Source organism: Drosophila kikkawai, chromosome X (genome assembly GCF_030179895.1).
Source record: "Drosophila kikkawai strain 14028-0561.14 chromosome X, DkikHiC1v2, whole genome shotgun sequence".
In the NCBI taxonomy this organism is placed as follows: Eukaryota; Metazoa; Arthropoda; class Insecta; order Diptera; family Drosophilidae; genus Drosophila; species Drosophila kikkawai.
Genome location: NC_091733.1, coordinates 11,716,560 through 11,731,655, shown reverse-complemented (window position 1 = coordinate 11,731,655; position 15,096 = coordinate 11,716,560). Strand labels below are relative to the sequence as shown.

General features: G+C 46.9%; 4 protein-coding genes across 5 annotated transcripts; all 4 read right to left on the bottom strand.

The window, feature by feature from the left end:
- Nucleotides 1-173: 173 nt before the first annotated feature.
- On the bottom strand, nucleotides 174-1,931 carry crn (pre-mRNA splicing factor crn). The gene is made up of 3 exons (XM_070288551.1): nucleotides 1,800-1,931; nucleotides 486-1,727; nucleotides 174-212 (listed from the first exon to the last, which is right to left on the bottom strand). Exons 1-3 carry the CDS (start codon nucleotides 1,833-1,835, stop codon nucleotides 174-176), a joined length of 1,317 nt encoding a protein of 438 aa, XP_070144652.1. The 5' UTR covers nucleotides 1,836-1,931.
- Nucleotides 1,932-2,282: 351 nt separating this feature from the next.
- LOC108083438 (alpha-tocopherol transfer protein-like) lies at nucleotides 2,283-3,943 on the bottom strand. Its single transcript, XM_017179193.3, has 6 exons — nucleotides 3,673-3,943; nucleotides 3,282-3,441; nucleotides 3,146-3,227; nucleotides 2,790-3,092; nucleotides 2,590-2,726; nucleotides 2,283-2,531 (listed from the first exon to the last, which is right to left on the bottom strand). Exons 1-6 carry the CDS (start codon nucleotides 3,818-3,820, stop codon nucleotides 2,450-2,452), a joined length of 912 nt encoding a protein of 303 aa, XP_017034682.1. The 5' UTR covers nucleotides 3,821-3,943; the 3' UTR covers nucleotides 2,283-2,449.
- A 297-nt stretch (nucleotides 3,944-4,240) lies between these two features.
- On the bottom strand, nucleotides 4,241-6,597 carry LOC108083370 (alpha-tocopherol transfer protein-like). The gene is made up of 6 exons (XM_017179114.3): nucleotides 6,394-6,597; nucleotides 6,031-6,190; nucleotides 5,880-5,961; nucleotides 5,488-5,814; nucleotides 5,247-5,383; nucleotides 4,241-4,901 (listed from the first exon to the last, which is right to left on the bottom strand). Exons 1-6 carry the CDS (start codon nucleotides 6,509-6,511, stop codon nucleotides 4,832-4,834), a joined length of 894 nt encoding a protein of 297 aa, XP_017034603.1. The 5' UTR covers nucleotides 6,512-6,597; the 3' UTR covers nucleotides 4,241-4,831.
- A 219-nt stretch (nucleotides 6,598-6,816) lies between these two features.
- On the bottom strand, nucleotides 6,817-12,680 carry LOC108083564 (protein unc-93 homolog A). 2 transcript variants are annotated; one of them, XM_017179419.2, is made up of 5 exons: nucleotides 12,431-12,680; nucleotides 10,603-11,079; nucleotides 10,191-10,541; nucleotides 8,450-9,830; nucleotides 6,817-8,380 (listed from the first exon to the last, which is right to left on the bottom strand). In XM_017179419.2, exons 2-5 carry the CDS (start codon nucleotides 10,747-10,749, stop codon nucleotides 8,019-8,021), a joined length of 2,241 nt encoding a protein of 746 aa, XP_017034908.1. In that variant the 5' UTR covers nucleotides 10,750-11,079; nucleotides 12,431-12,680; the 3' UTR covers nucleotides 6,817-8,018. The 2 variants fall into 2 exon arrangements, with proteins under 2 accessions (XP_017034908.1, XP_070144230.1); XM_070288129.1 differs by lacking the exon at nucleotides 12,431-12,680 and adding an exon at nucleotides 12,202-12,264.
- Between the last annotated feature and the right edge of the window lie 2,416 nt (nucleotides 12,681-15,096).

Genomic DNA, 15,096 nt, shown 5'->3' with positions numbered 1-15,096 from the left:
TTTGCTGATTTTGCGACTATTACCTGTCATTAACTGAAAAAAGGGTGTTTATCATTTTTGCATTTTATAGCGATAACGAAGATCTTAGAATCAAAAAAAAGACTTTAAAACAGTGCATATATGGTTTACGAATTTGCCGCGGATTTTACAAGCGGTATCAGAGTGGGCCATGCTCAGCGTATCAGCATGGCGCTCAGGCTGAGCAGCTCCGTCTGCAAGGAAACTTATAAAATCAAATGTGCTTCCCAGCAGAAGCTGGGCACCACTGCTAAGCTCAGAGGATGGCCTTGTGTTCAAGTGTGTTGGAAGGTTCTCAGCTAAGTGAAACTTCATCAGATGTTTTACAGTTCTCAGGGCTTTGAGACCCTCAGGAGACCTCTCTGTATTTTATGAAGAGAGCGAAGCGCTCAGACCTCTTTGTTTGGATCCTGGATTCAGATTGCTTACAGAAACTTTATGGAGACTTATCTAAATCAACACAGTACTTTCATTTGCAGCTCCTTGCAGCGGATCTCGAACTGGGCGTAGAGTAGCCACAGCTTGCTAAAGGTGAACTGCTTGTGCGGTATCAGTTCCAGGCAGGTCTTGTATATCTGGCGCGTTCGCTCCGCGTCCTCGGCCTCTAGCTCCTCGTAGAGCGCATAGTTAATCCACAAATAGATGTAGCGCCGCCAGAAGTTCTTTTCGTTCGCCGGCGGCACATTCGAGATGGCCCGCTCGTATGTCTCGCGGATCTGATCGCGCTCACCCTCTGCCTCGATGAGGCGCAGATAGTCGAACCAGGCGTCGTAGTTGGTGGGATTGGCGGCCACCTCCTGCTCGTACTGGAACTTGCGTTTGGACACGATCACATCCTCGATGCCAGCCCGGTCGCCGTACTTCTTCTCGTGAATGGTGTAGGCCTTGAACAGCTCCTGGGTGCGTTCCTTGGGCAGGTGGTCCAGTGCGTATTTATAGATAATGCGGGCCCGGTCATGCTCCTTCTGGCCCTCCTCAAACCGGGCAAAGGCTATGAACAGCCGCTCCTGGATGTACTCATCGCCAAAGAACTCCACGGCCCGCTCAAAGACGCGCCTCGCCCCATGGATGAAGCCGTGCGATTCCTCGAACTTGGCGAACTTGATCCAGTTCTTGACGTCTGGATGCACGTAGACGAAGCGCTCGTAAACCTCGCGTGCCCGATCGATCTCCTTGTAGCGCAGCTCGAAATTCACATACGTCTGCCAGGCCTGCTCCTCCGGCTGCCACTCCATCCAGCGCTCAAAGACCTGTCGCGCACCAGCCACATTCTCCAGCATCTCCTCCATGTAGGTGTATTTGTACCAGAACTGGTTGACGCGCGGCATGATGGTAACGGCGCGATCCCACAGGTTGCGGGCATGGTTCACCTGCTTGTTTTTCATCTCCATTTCGGCGTACTTCAGCCAGAGGGTCACGTTGCGGTGCTCGTTGTCCAGCGCCCGCTCCCAGATGGAGCGAGCCCGCTGGATCTCCTGCTGCTGCTCCTCCCACTGTGCATACTTGATCCAGTGGCTGACGACCATGCGGTTTTTGCGCAGATTGTCCTCGAATGTCTTTCGCTTGCGCTGCTGGTAATCGGCCAGCTCGGCGGGATCGGAGATCTTTTGCTTTGGCGGCGGCGGCAGGATCTCCAAGTCGCGCTCCTTGGCCTCGCGGAGCAACTGCTCCGCCGTTATCTGCACCTCCGCCGGCGCCTTGTTCTTCACCTAAAGGAAAACAAATGTGATGAAATAGGGCTTCTTTACACGCTCTCTGTCCAGTCCATCCTCCACACTTACCTTGGCCACCTTGGGCATCTTTTGGGGCCGCTCCATAGCTGATTTGTTTTCTTTCCTACCCAATAAATTACAAAAAAAATGAACTACAAAAATTGGCAACAATATAAATAGAGGTGTCGATGCTAATATCGATGTCATCGAAACATCGCTAACATCGATATTTGCCAGAGCATCATCGATGTTTTTCCACCTCTATAAATAAACACAACCATATAAGTAAAATTAACCATTAAGCCTATATATTTATTAATTTTTTAGTATTGATTTTCATTTTGAAAAATTGCAATAAAAAATTAAATGAATTTCTTAATTAACATCGCAAATCTATGTTTCCCTCTTGTTTATATAATCGATAATCGATAACAAGGTTGTGGTCTGTACTAATTATTTATTTTCAAATAAACTGATTTTTTGCTTTCACCTGAAAAAATGTATTTCTTACTCTGCTTTAATTTATTTCAATTAATTAAAATACACTGGAAATAAATACAATATGAGTTTTATTTATAAGTCAAAATGCCACAGGAACCATTTAAATACACAGGCACATACAATGTACGTAAAAAGCTCTATAAACATAAATATAAAAATGAATAAAAAAAAAAAAACAATACCAATTAACGAGAATTAAAAACCGAAATAAAAATAAATTATTTGAAAAATCTCCACGAGCGCCCGTTCTGCTTCTCGGTTTTCTCCACCACCCAGTGATCGGGGTTCATCAGATAGTCGCTGGAATCAAATTATTTTTAAATGTTTTCCGATAATCACTTGTGCTTGCTGTACTCACCGGTGTTCCGCCAAGGTCTTTTGCGTCTGAGCCCGCAACGTGGCCAGGGATCCAGCCCCACCACCGTACTCCTCCGGCAGCATCTGGCGGGGCACAAACTCGTACAGCGAGTCCATGCTCACCGTGTGAAAGCGGATCTGTTATGGAGATTATAAATATTTATGCTTAGCACTAAACAAAGGGTTAAACGGAGCACCGACCAGCTTGAACACTTCGTCGCTGATGAAGGGCTTGACCACGCTGACGATCCTGTCCAGGTAGGTCGGGCAGTTGACCATGTGGATGGCGCGCAGGCGCACGGGGAAGGCCAACTGCAGGAACTTGATGTAGGCGCGCAGCGTGCTGATGGTCAGCCGGGAGATGTGACGCATGGTGGTGCCCTTCATGTCGAAGATCTGCACCTCGCCCTCGGACAGGACATCCGCGTTGGCGGGGTCATCGGGGGTGACAAAGCGACAGTCGGTGACCATGAAAAAGGCGCGCGTGTCCTCCGTGTGATGCATCTGGGGATGAGTTTGTCACAAGAGGTAAATAGTATTGGGCATTTCCGGCTCACCTTGGAGGCCTCAAAGTCCCGGAAACAGTACAGCGACACCTTGCACTTGTCCGGCGTCAGGCCAGGCAGCGGCAGGATGTCCCTGTGGAGGAAGGTAGATTATTTTTACATTAAGACAAGTGTTAATCCAACTTACGCGTAATCAAAGGTGCGCCTGCTGTCGTCATCCAGCGGATCCCTTTGGATGAAGAGGTGCGGATGCCGGTTCCGCAGTGCATAGTTCACCTCGATTAGCTTGCGCGTCTCCTCCAGGTCGCCGTACATGCACTGGTAGAAGCGGCGCAGCAACAGCGGCTCTGAAAGTGGACAGTGGACGTGGACATTACTGCGACATTTGTTTGTACACAAAAAACACACAATATATAAAGGGGCAGCAGTGACGTAACCCGACGAGTGGGCCACCTGGTGCCTACTAACGACCTCATTAGACGCCGCCACGAGTGGGAGGTGGGTGCTGCTCGTTGGAGCGGATGTGATGCGTTCCGACGCGCCGCATATGGAGGCACTGGCACACGCTCTAGGCTTACCAATATCCTTGGGCAGCTTCTCATTGAGCTGGAACCACTCGAGCAGCTCCTGCAGGTCGCGTCCCAGCTGATCCGCTTTACCATTACCCGACACAGTCGCCTCCGTTGCTGTCACCGTCGCTGTCCCTACCCCACCAGCAGCGCTCATCTTCCGTCTATCGTCTATCGGTGGGCTCTTGTCTTATCGGTTTTCAAAACGTTTTCGAATTAGGAAGCAAATCTCGGAGGCGAACCGCTGGGTATGGAGCCTGGCAGGCGACTGACTGGCCACTCTCGCCTCGATTTCGCTCATCGATTTGGTTTTTGAATATTCAATGCTATTGCGTCTGCGATTAAAAAACACGTAATTTCATAATTGCCTTTGTGCCCGTCGTTTTTGGCCCGTTGAAGCGACGCTTAATAGTGCCTAAATATGTTCCGGCCCAGCTTCTGGATCTGCCTAATCACCGGCTCGTGCTCCGCATCCCAATGTCCCTTCAATAATAATCATTTCTGTGGGAATTTCTTGATTTTTGGCTCTAGACCCTCTCCCCGAACTACATTTAAAGAAACAAAAAACCTTTTCAAATAATTATTAATAATACATTATAATTGCAAGTTCTTGTTATTGATTTGGCTACAAGCTAAAAATAGTTTTTTAAATGGCCCTGCTTATTAATATTCCTGCGGTAAAGCATTTCTCTTATTTTTTCCAAACAATAAAATATAAAATTATTTAAACAAATGGCCCCAAGCAGCCGTAATGAAGTTCATAAAAATTCCTAATTGACTCTTGATGGCAATAAAATCTGAGAAAATCAATTTCACTTAATTTATTATTAGCATTATCATAACAGATCCACGGTTTCCTTAACCTAACTGGTTGATGGAGCAGAAAAGATCAATAAGGGGAAAAACTTGAAGAAATGAGAGGGATTTTAAGGCCTCCCTTTAAAAAAAAGAAGATAATTGAAATACATATGTATATATTATATTATTATATTATATTAATTCCACCACTCATTTAAAAGTATATAGGGAAGAATTTAATAGAATAACTGAAGGCTCTAAATCCTTCGAACTGAGCTAAATTCACCGGCTTTTCTGGGACTTCCCCGACTTATCGATAGCTTTGCTTGGGCAAGTCGCTTATCACATTTGTTTAGCATCCAGGAGACTATCAGAACCAGGACCAGCGGCTCTTGCTTTGCGACGTTATCTTCCAGTAACGCTCGTCGCTCAGATACGCGCTGTCAAGGATAAAGCCAAAGGAAAAATACATATCTATAAAACTACAAGTTGATATTTTCGGTTAAAGATATGGCAATTTCACATAAATTACGTTTTTAATTTATTTTAAATTTAAAATAAATAATATTTAAATGTTAAATTTATGCTAAATTTGAAAGAAATGAATTCAAAATTGAATTAAGTTTTAAATTTAATTTTTACCCAGAAATGGATAAAGTTTATGTTTAAGTTGACCTTTTTGGGATTATTAAAATCAGTTTTCTGGTTTCTTGCCATTTCCAACAGAGTGTTCCGCATAATTAAAATATATTTAAATATACTATATATTGGTAGCCACCACTCACCTCTTCTCTCGGATGGACTGAATGCTTCTGGCCTTCAGCTGCTCTATAGTGCCCGCCTTGCCGCCGTACTCCACCGGCAGCATATCCCTGGGCACTTCAGCGTAGAGGCTCTCCAGGCCCTCCGTGTGATATTTAATCTATAAATTAATTTAAGTTTTAAAATAAATTAATTTTAAACTTTAAATTGAATTTATTATTAAATGTTGTACATAATTGAAATGTACGAAATATATCAACTTACCATATTCCGTACCTCTTCGCGCAAAAAGGGCGACATCATTGATACGAGCTTGTCCAGAAACGAGGGGCAGTTGATCACATGCATAGCCCTAAGCCGGCAAGGATAGGCCTCCTGCAGGAACTTCATGTAGATCCTCAAAACAAAGATAGAGACATAGGCCAGGTGGCGCAGAGTATAGCCCTCAATGTCCACGATCTGAACATCCCCGCTGGCGATATCTCCTTCATCCAGAACGTAGTCTTTTCCCACATCCACCTCCGCATCCGGCCTGGTGAACCGAGCATCGCTCAGCATAAAAAATATCTTGGTCTCCTCCACGGAATTGCGCTGCAAGCAAAGGGGAGTGGTGAATTGGTCTTTTTCATCATCCAAAATCGAGGATAGATCCCCACCGTAGTTGGATCCAGGTCGGTCATGCGGAAGAAGAGCAGCTTGTTACCCTCGGGTGTAATCCCAGGCAGAATCAGACAGTCGCTGCAAGGTAGAAGGAAACCAAGTTTATTATCCAGAGAGCGGATCCTAGTTGCCGACTTGTGCACTCACGACACTTTCAGACCCTTGGCGGTCATCTCATCGTTCATGTTGCGGTCCATAAACAGATGCGGATGCTTGTTGCGCATGGTATAGTTGAGCTCCACCAGGGCCTGGGTCTTCTTCACATCGTAGGCCATACACTTAAGGAACCGAAGCATCACAATGGGTTCTGTGGGGTCACAAAAAAAGGAACTGCACATGGATAGTAATCCTCAAAGAGGAGAAGTTTCCACTGGGAGATACTTGGCACACACTTGACCTTTGCCTTCGCCACTGACCAAGGTTAATGGCTCGTTAACCATATCGGTTTATTGCGCGCTCATTAATCTCACTTGACTGATTATCAATCGAAGCGAGACATGGCCTACTCACCGATCTTTTCGGGCAGGTTGGGATTGCCCTCGAACCAGGCTATCATCTCCGCCAGCTGGCCGCTCCAGGCGGTTTCCGGAGTGGACACGGGAGTGGCTAGATCCGTATCATTGTCCATTTTTGCGTGGAAAGCGTCTTTCTAATGCCGCAAAATGCCACTAACTAATCACTAGTTACTCGCTTAGACATCAAAAAGTACTAAGTACCCCAATTGATAAAGCTAACAAGCATTCGCAGTAAATTACACCCGATCTTTAGCCGATCTATAGCTTTTTTAACGCTTTCAGAGAAAGCTTTCAATAGTACAAAAGCTTGCCCCCAAACCAATCCAGTTGCTTTGGTAATTCAGCTAAAGCAATTAAACAATAATATACTTTTCGAAAAAGCAAAAAAACAAAACAGAAATTGCTGTGGAATCTTTATTGGAGCTAGAGCTGGAGCTGGAGCTGGAGCTGGACATACCTACGATATATAGTACAATACACATCCATACACATAGAACTCGAACTGGGGTAATCTCTGTGGTCGCCACCAAGTTCCCGCTTAACTCGTTTTGCCATTTGCCTTATTCCGCATTCAATCGCTTGGGAGCAAAAAAAAAACTTATATATATACTTGGGTGTATGTAGTAACCTCGTAACCACGTATCATAACAAGCAATGCTCCCCTCTATCGCTCTTTCTTCTCAAAATTCTCGAAAATGTTAACATTGTTCTTAGACCTAAAGACCTTAGGATTTCACCTTGTTATCATAACAGTTGCAGCCGTAGGAGCGGTTGCAAATGAAGAAGTGGAACTGGAAAGGCTGGAAACTTACATGTATTAACACCGATGATAGACACAGACAAAGAGTACATTCATATTGATTCTGGACAGGATCGGTTCGGCTTATTGTATCTCCAGAGGGTCAGTGCAAAGGTAATGTAACAAAAAAGATGCCTAACGCGCTTGATTGAATTGAAAGTACACTCTGCATTATCAAAAGAGTCTGGAGCTAACTCTCTTGCAAATCCTTCGGCTTTACGCATCTTGTTCACTATATTGCCTTTGATCACTGACTCAACGTAAAACATCTAATAATGTAGGATACATCAAGTAATGCGGGTTAATCGGGGGCTGGATACATGCATCGTCACAGATATATAACGTCTATATGCTACATGCGCTCTCTCTTTCTCTCTATTTGATAGATAGGTTATAGACATGGAACAACATTACTGGCACTGGCAAATGCTACAATTGAGAATGCATATGGCGCCGGGATCGAAAAGTATACCCCAGCACCGCACACAAGTTTGCATATATATATGTATATAGATCATCTTAGAAGCTAGTCTTACGAACTCGTTATCATTATTGTTATCCTGATCGAGCAGAGGGAAAGGGAATCGCAACTACACGGGCTTCCTGCCCACCACCACCCTTGACTTCTGCCCGAAGATCTGGGAAATACTGAAGTGTGGCTTGACTTGTGTCTCTCGTTCAATACTGACGGGTTGCATGTGGAGCAGATCTGGGGCCACTGTCGTGTCCACATCCGCTGCCGTGTTCCGACGCCCTCACATGGTGTGCGTCCTGGCCACGGTGCCCCGTCGCAGGAGTCGGGACTAGCTGAAAATGCTACGTCATAAGCTGACCAGCGTCGCCTTGCGCTGCGCCTCTAGGCGGATCTCCAGCGTGGCATATGGCGGAACGCTGATCACCAGCAGCACCACCAAGGCAATCACCTTCAGCGATTCGCACAGGAAGCCATGGCCAGCAAACGTCAAGCCCAAGCCCAGGAAGCGCAGCCCCAAGAGGGGAGCCGAAACCTCGGCCACATGACCGGCATGGTTCAGGGTGACCAGCGAGAGCAGCAACGTTTCCCACATCCCATTGCAGGCGCCCCACGAGGCGGCAATGACGTAGAACAGGGCGCTGTCGTCGCTCGATGGCTTCCAGCTGGACAGGGCCAGCAGCAGGCAGGAGTGAAAGAAGAAGCCGGCCACTAAAAAGAGACAAAAGGAAAAAGGTTCTAATGGTGTCGGACTCAGGCATGGTCAGGGAATTTACTCACAAATCACCACGATCCGCTTGACGTGCCGGAGCAACATGCTCAGCGTGCAGGAGACGATGAGCTGCATCAGACCCATGCCTATTAATGCTCCGGCAATCATGCCAATGCCCAGCGAGCACGTGACAAAGGCCCGCAGGAAGTCGCCCAGCATGTAGGCCTGCTCTGTGCCCACAAAGTAGGCCAGGGGTCCGGCAAAAAGCAGGGTATCCGTGATGGTCACATCCCGCGAGCTTCCGCCGCCGCCACCGCCTCCAGTGCCGGCTCTCTCCGGCCGCGATGAGCCCGTGGAGTGGACTTTGCCTACTCCCACCACCAGTGACAGGAGCAGGGATACCAGCGCCAAGAGCACATATAGCCAGAGCAGCGACTGCCCCGCCACCCGAGGCTCGCTTTCGATGAATCCCGCATAGATGGAACTGGGCAGGGCCGTGCCATTGGCATAGTTCGTAGCCAGGAGGGACTGCACCCGCACCGGGCACATGTCCGCGCCACAGATCCGCTCACCATGCTCATTCCGGTTGTAGAAATCCCTCAGCTGGGGCGGCCAGCTCTCGTTGCCATTGTCCACCAGTCCAGAACAGTCGCCGTTCCAATCACCCTCGCTGCAGGTGAGCAGCAGCGAGGCCAGCAGAGCGCCGGCAATGAGGCCCAGATCCTGGGAGGCTCGGAACCATCTGGCCAGACGCCTTACCTTCTGATCCCGGTTGCAGAACATCTTGTGCTCCTCGTGCAGCACATCTACTGCCGCCTGCGATTGCTGTGTTTCGCAGGCGTGCTGCTGCGAGCAGCTCAGCTTTCCGCCATAGTGGACAATCAAGGCTGCCTTGGAGCAGGCGGCGCCGCTCAAGGTGAAGCCCAGCAGCAGGTAGGCTGGCAGCAGCGTGTAGATGGAGGCGTACAGGTGCGATAGCAGGAACAAGGTCACTGCCAGGTAATTGGCCGCCAGCAATGGAGCATAGCCATAGCGTCGGATCAGGCGGATGCTGGGGAGGCTCATGCCGGCGGCCACCAGAAAGAGGATGGCCAGTAGCAGGGAACCCACATCCGGTCCAATGGGCAGCCATTGTTCGCGATGATGCCAGACGGCATTGGAGCCCTGCAGCGCCATTACCGGCAGCAGGACGGCGTTCATCAGGCCATGCGCCAGGCTCAGGCAGCTGAACTGACGCCACACCTTCTGGCGCACATGGGCGGGCACCTTGTGCCGGCAGTTGCGGTTATTCAGTGTGATCAAACGCCGGATGGAGGTGGCCCCAATGCTGCTGTTAATGGACTCTCTCCGCCGGGAGGCGGCCAGGGCGGCCTGCACCTGGTAGGAGGACACCGGGTTGATGCGGTGCGAGCGTGTCGATATGGGCGAAGGCGAGTAGGTGGTCAGGCGCTGCAGGGGGAGAGAGAAAGAGTGGGTTAGGAAGCAAAGGTCAAGCTGAAAGCTAATAGGAATCACTTGTTGCTGTGACGCACATCCTGCCATAAGCGGATAACAACTGAGAGGACATCTTCCCGGAATTGTTAACTCGAAAAAGCTGCCCTGGCTTCCAGGAATAGCCATGGATTATCAGCTAATGGTTCAGCCTTGAGCTACAATTTCAATTACAATGCAAAAGCCAGAAGGACGACGGGGTGGCAGCCAGTTCCAACTTAATTACTTGTTGTGCAACCGAGAAGAATAATCCCCCGTCCTCCACAAGATGGTCAAGATGAATAATCTATTTATAGAGGCGCCCCTGCCCCCACTCACCTCCATCATCTGCTCATCTAAGACGTTTTGGTTTCCCCCGGAGCTGCGGGTACGGAGCACACGATGCCTGGTGGTCAGCGAGTGGCGGTGCTGATGATGGTGCTGGTGGTGATGCGAATGCGGTGCATACTTCTTGCCCAGTCCCAGCATAGCGAAACCACTCAACGTAGTGGCTGTGGTGGCCACCAGAGGAGGAGCCGCCGCACCAGATGTCGGACCCTTGCCAGAGGAGGTGGTACCATTACCGCTGGGCAGTTCTCCGTTCCCGGTGGCTGTTCCACCACCGGAATTGATCAGCGATCCGCCGCCGATGCCCAGACCAGCCATTATGTAGGCATTATACGAGGATTGCTGGATAGGGAGCAAGGGGAATCAGGGATTTACTTAACCAGAACTGTTGCTATAGCCTCACCTTGCGCTGCTGGGCAAAGACGGAGAGACGCTCCCGCTCGCGACTCGTGTCCCGGGCCCGCTGCTCCAGCAGCAGCTCATACTCGCGCCGCTTCTCCCGCTTGCGCTCCGCCTCCTCCAGCTCGTGCAGATTCGGCAGGCTGCCCATTATCGCCCACTTATCGGATATTGCGTCCACAGTGGATCTTACGACCGCGACTGCGAGTCCTTGGCTGACATCTCTGCTGCTTCGCTGCTGCTTCTGGCTCTGGAATACTCCACTGGCATCCCAATCCGTGGGCCTTCCTTGATGCGGATGCGGATGTCTGTTGCGAGTGACTGTTGAATGTGAATCCGAATACGGATGAAGATGCTCAAGTTATTGTCTGCGTCTGCGCTGCGTGGGCGGGTTCATGTTCATTGTCCTTCGCGGACATCCCCTTACGTGGATGTGGAGGAGGCTAGTGAATAATCCAGTTCAGCGGAGTGTGGATAGTGCCTGTGGATGGAGCAGGAAATTAAAGGGGATATTGAATGCAGAGCCACCTATCGGACAAGTTGTCAGTGCACCTGGATCGAACGGAACTCTCCCACACACACACACACACGCGGGCTTCCGCTCGCCCGTACATGTGCTGCATACTTATATGGGCCATATACAGACATACAAACATACTGCATATTTTTTACAGTGCTAACAGTGGCGGTCGCACCAACAGGCCAGGTTTTAAAGCAAGGGATTTAATTGGCACTACCAATGCATTTCAACCAATGTTTCTCTTTCCTTGGATTTGATTTTTAAATTGCATCTTATTATTATTATTTTTATTTTTAATTACAAGCAGTCCTCTAAGCATAACCAGTGAACAAGCTAATTCCAGGAGTTACTACTAAGTGTATCGCACCTAGTTCTGCTAAGCCGATTTAAATATAAATGGGAGATAAATCCATAATTACACTAAGAAAGGCAATATGCCCTTGGAATTAATTAAATAATGCCTGCCAGAATCCCCTAGAGCCTTGAGAGAACATCCTTGACCAAGGCCAACGATGGCATATGCCCGTGGGTAGATCAATTTCAATCAAGCGTGTCGTGTCTCTGGCTCCAGTAATCAGGTTTCGTTAACTAACCAACCAGTGCTATTGGTGCGTCCGCCACTGCGTGGCCCCATCTATGCAGCTGTAGTTGTCGTTGTACTTCCATGGCCAAAAGAATTCAGCTAACACACACGCACATGGACAAAATCATCAGGTGTGTCCATTTCGAGTTATCTACACATGTGCACGCATGTATACACACAAACACACACGCACGCAGGTGTGCCAGCTGAGGGCCCAGGGTCAGAAGGGACTTTGGAAATGGAGGAGCCTTCTGGCCCCGGGCGAGCTTGAATTGGATTCGAATGGCCATGGTAGATGAAAATGGGTGACAAGGGGCCTAAAGACAATGGGCACAACATTTTGCAGCTCATAATCAACTCATAAACAGACTTGCCACTACTCACCACCACACACCCACTCTCTCACACACACACACACACACACACACACACACACACGAAAATAAACTCCAGTTGAGGCGCAGTTGCGGGCACACGCCCCTAGGGGGCGACACGCTCACCCCTCCGGGCAGCAGGACAGAGAGAGGGAAAGTGGGAGAGATGGGGACAGTTTGGCAGGACAGGAGGAGGATAACAAATGCAAAAAGGCAAGATGAAAAATGAATGTGAATATGAATATTTTAAAAACCAAACAAAGACACTGACTGGGACACACACAAACACAAATACTCCCCCACACATATACTCACATACACATGTACGTGTACAGATGCAAATAACAGTACAAACCCCGTTAGAAGCGCTTTTTAGTTTGCCGTTAAATTTGTTTTTAATTCTCTCGCAGCCAGGCTACTCGCAGGCATTATTCCGTCCGTCGCAAATTGTTTATAAGCTTTATAAGACCACAGCCAGGAACAGGACCACTCAACGCACATCAACACTGCACAACACGGCCGCACGCGAACTGCTCCAGAAGCACACTGAGCATTGGCAGGGATTACTGCCCAGTCTCTGATTTCGCTACTGCTGCTGCTGCTGCTGAAACTGTTGTCATCTCGTCGAGCCAGAGGCTGAGCCTGAGCCTGAGCCTTCGCCTTTGACAGCATCTCGCTGCTGCTGCTGCCGGGACATGCGCACTGCGGCCTCCATTTCCTCCGAACGAACCCTATCCGTGTGCACGGCGAGAAAACGCTGGGCAAGCGAGGGTCAATCCCTGGACTTTGTAATGCAGAACCCAATAGAACTATAATTACATAGTATAATTTCTGGATAAGGTGTCTAGAACAGGTTTTGTCCCACTTCAGTTACAATTTTATGTCACAGTATGAAAGCTTAAAGAAGATTCATATGTATATCGCATCCTAATCCTAGGACGCGCTCCTCGTGGAAATCGTCGGCCTCCTCCTCCCGCTCTCGGTCTTTGAGAGCAACGATTAAAATAACTCAAAGACCCAATTAAAATGTTAATTTTAAAATTTTTTTTTCTAAATTTTTCTGAATTTTTAATTTGTTTTCTGATTTTTTAACATTTTGTTTATCAGATTTTTTATAATTATTTTAGAATTTTATTTTGAATTTTTAAAATTTTTTTAAAAATATTTTAACTGCCAAATTTGAATTTGAATTTAACTGCCAAATTTGAATTTAACGACGATCAGTTGCAGTTGTAAAATAAAACCTAAATTTGGATTCAAAAGGGTTGAGTCTCCGCTTACTTGCGCCGGCTCCTAAATGGTTTGAAACTTGGACGTTTTATAACAGTTTATACCAGTTTTCAGTTGCTTGCTGCTGTATTCTGTTCGCCTGTTACCCCAATTTGAGAAACGGGCAATTTCTTAATTCTTAATAAAGCTGCTTACTCAGTTTTATTGAAAATTATTTACCTGTAATTTTTAAAGAATTTTTTAAACAAAAATGAACAAAAAACAGCTTTCCGAATTGAATTTCACGCATTTTTGGCCAAATTATGAGGTTTTCCGAAATTTTTGTTTAACATTTTTTATAAATTATAGGAAAGTATTTTAGCAAAACTGCAGTTTTGTTAAGCTTAGAAAATGCCATTCAGAACAGCTTTCCGAATTGAATTTCATGCATTTTTGGCCGAGCTATGAACAATTGAAAATTTAACATTTCTACTCATTATATAACTCATGGCTCAGATCAGCTCGCTGACTCTTTGAGAGCAACGATTAAAATAACTCAAAGACGCAATGAAAACGAACAACTGTTGTTGTTGTTAAATGCATTTATTGTAGGAATATTGTTGTTATTGTTGTAGAAACAACAAGGTTTCCATTTGGACATTTTCAGTACAAATTCATACATTTCTGGGAGTCAAGTACCAGGCGAACAGAATCAGCAGGAGGTGGATTTACATTGGTGCAAATCAATATTTTCACTCAATGTTAATACTTCCACTCATTGCTTTCACTCCTCGCCACTCTGAGTTCGAAAGTTGTTCGAAACGGAGAGACGGACCATTTACGAAAGCGGGAGAGCAGCGGTTACCATAACTCTTTGACTCAATGGATTCACAGAGCAGCACGTCAGCTACGGTCTTCGCTCTCCTTCTCTTTGTTCGCCAGTTACGGCCTTCGGGGATTTAGAGAGCCGAAATGAGTGCACAGCATTGTTTTTACTCAAATGCAACATTTCTCACTCATTGCATAGATCAGCTCGCTGATTCTTTGAGCGCAACGATTAAAATAACTCAAAGACCCAATGGAAAAAAACAACTGTTGTTGTTGTTAAATGCATTTATTGTAGGAATATTGTTGTTATTGTTGTAGAAACAACAAGGTTTCAATTTGGACATTTTCAGTACAAATTCATACATTTCTGGGAGTCAAGTACCAGGCGAACAGAATCAGCAGGAGGTGGATTTACATTGGAGCAAATCAATATTTTCACTCAATGTTAATACTTCCACTCATTGTTTTTACTCTTCGAAACTCTGTGTACGAAAGTTGTTCGAAACGGAGAGACGGACCATTTACGAAAGCGGGAGAGCAGCGGTTACCATAACTCTTTGACTCAATGGATTCACAGAGCAGCACGTCAGCTACGGTCTTCGCTCTCCTTCTCTTTGTTCGCCAGCTACGGCCTTCGGGGATTTAGAGAGCCGAAATGAGTGCACAGCATTGTTTTTACTCAAATGCAACATATTTCACTCATTGCATAGATCAGCTCGCTGAATCTTTGAGCGCAATGATTAAAATAACTCAAAGACCCAATGAAAAAAAAACAACTGTTGTTGTTGTTAAATGCATTTATTGTAGGAATATTGTTGTTATTGTTGTAGAAACAATAAGATTTCAAATTGGACATTTTCAGTACAAATTCATACATTTCTGGGAGTCAGTACCAGGCGAACAGAATCAGCAGGAGGTGGATTTACATTGGTGCAAATCAATATTTTCACTCAATGTTAATACTTCCACTCATTGCTTTCACCC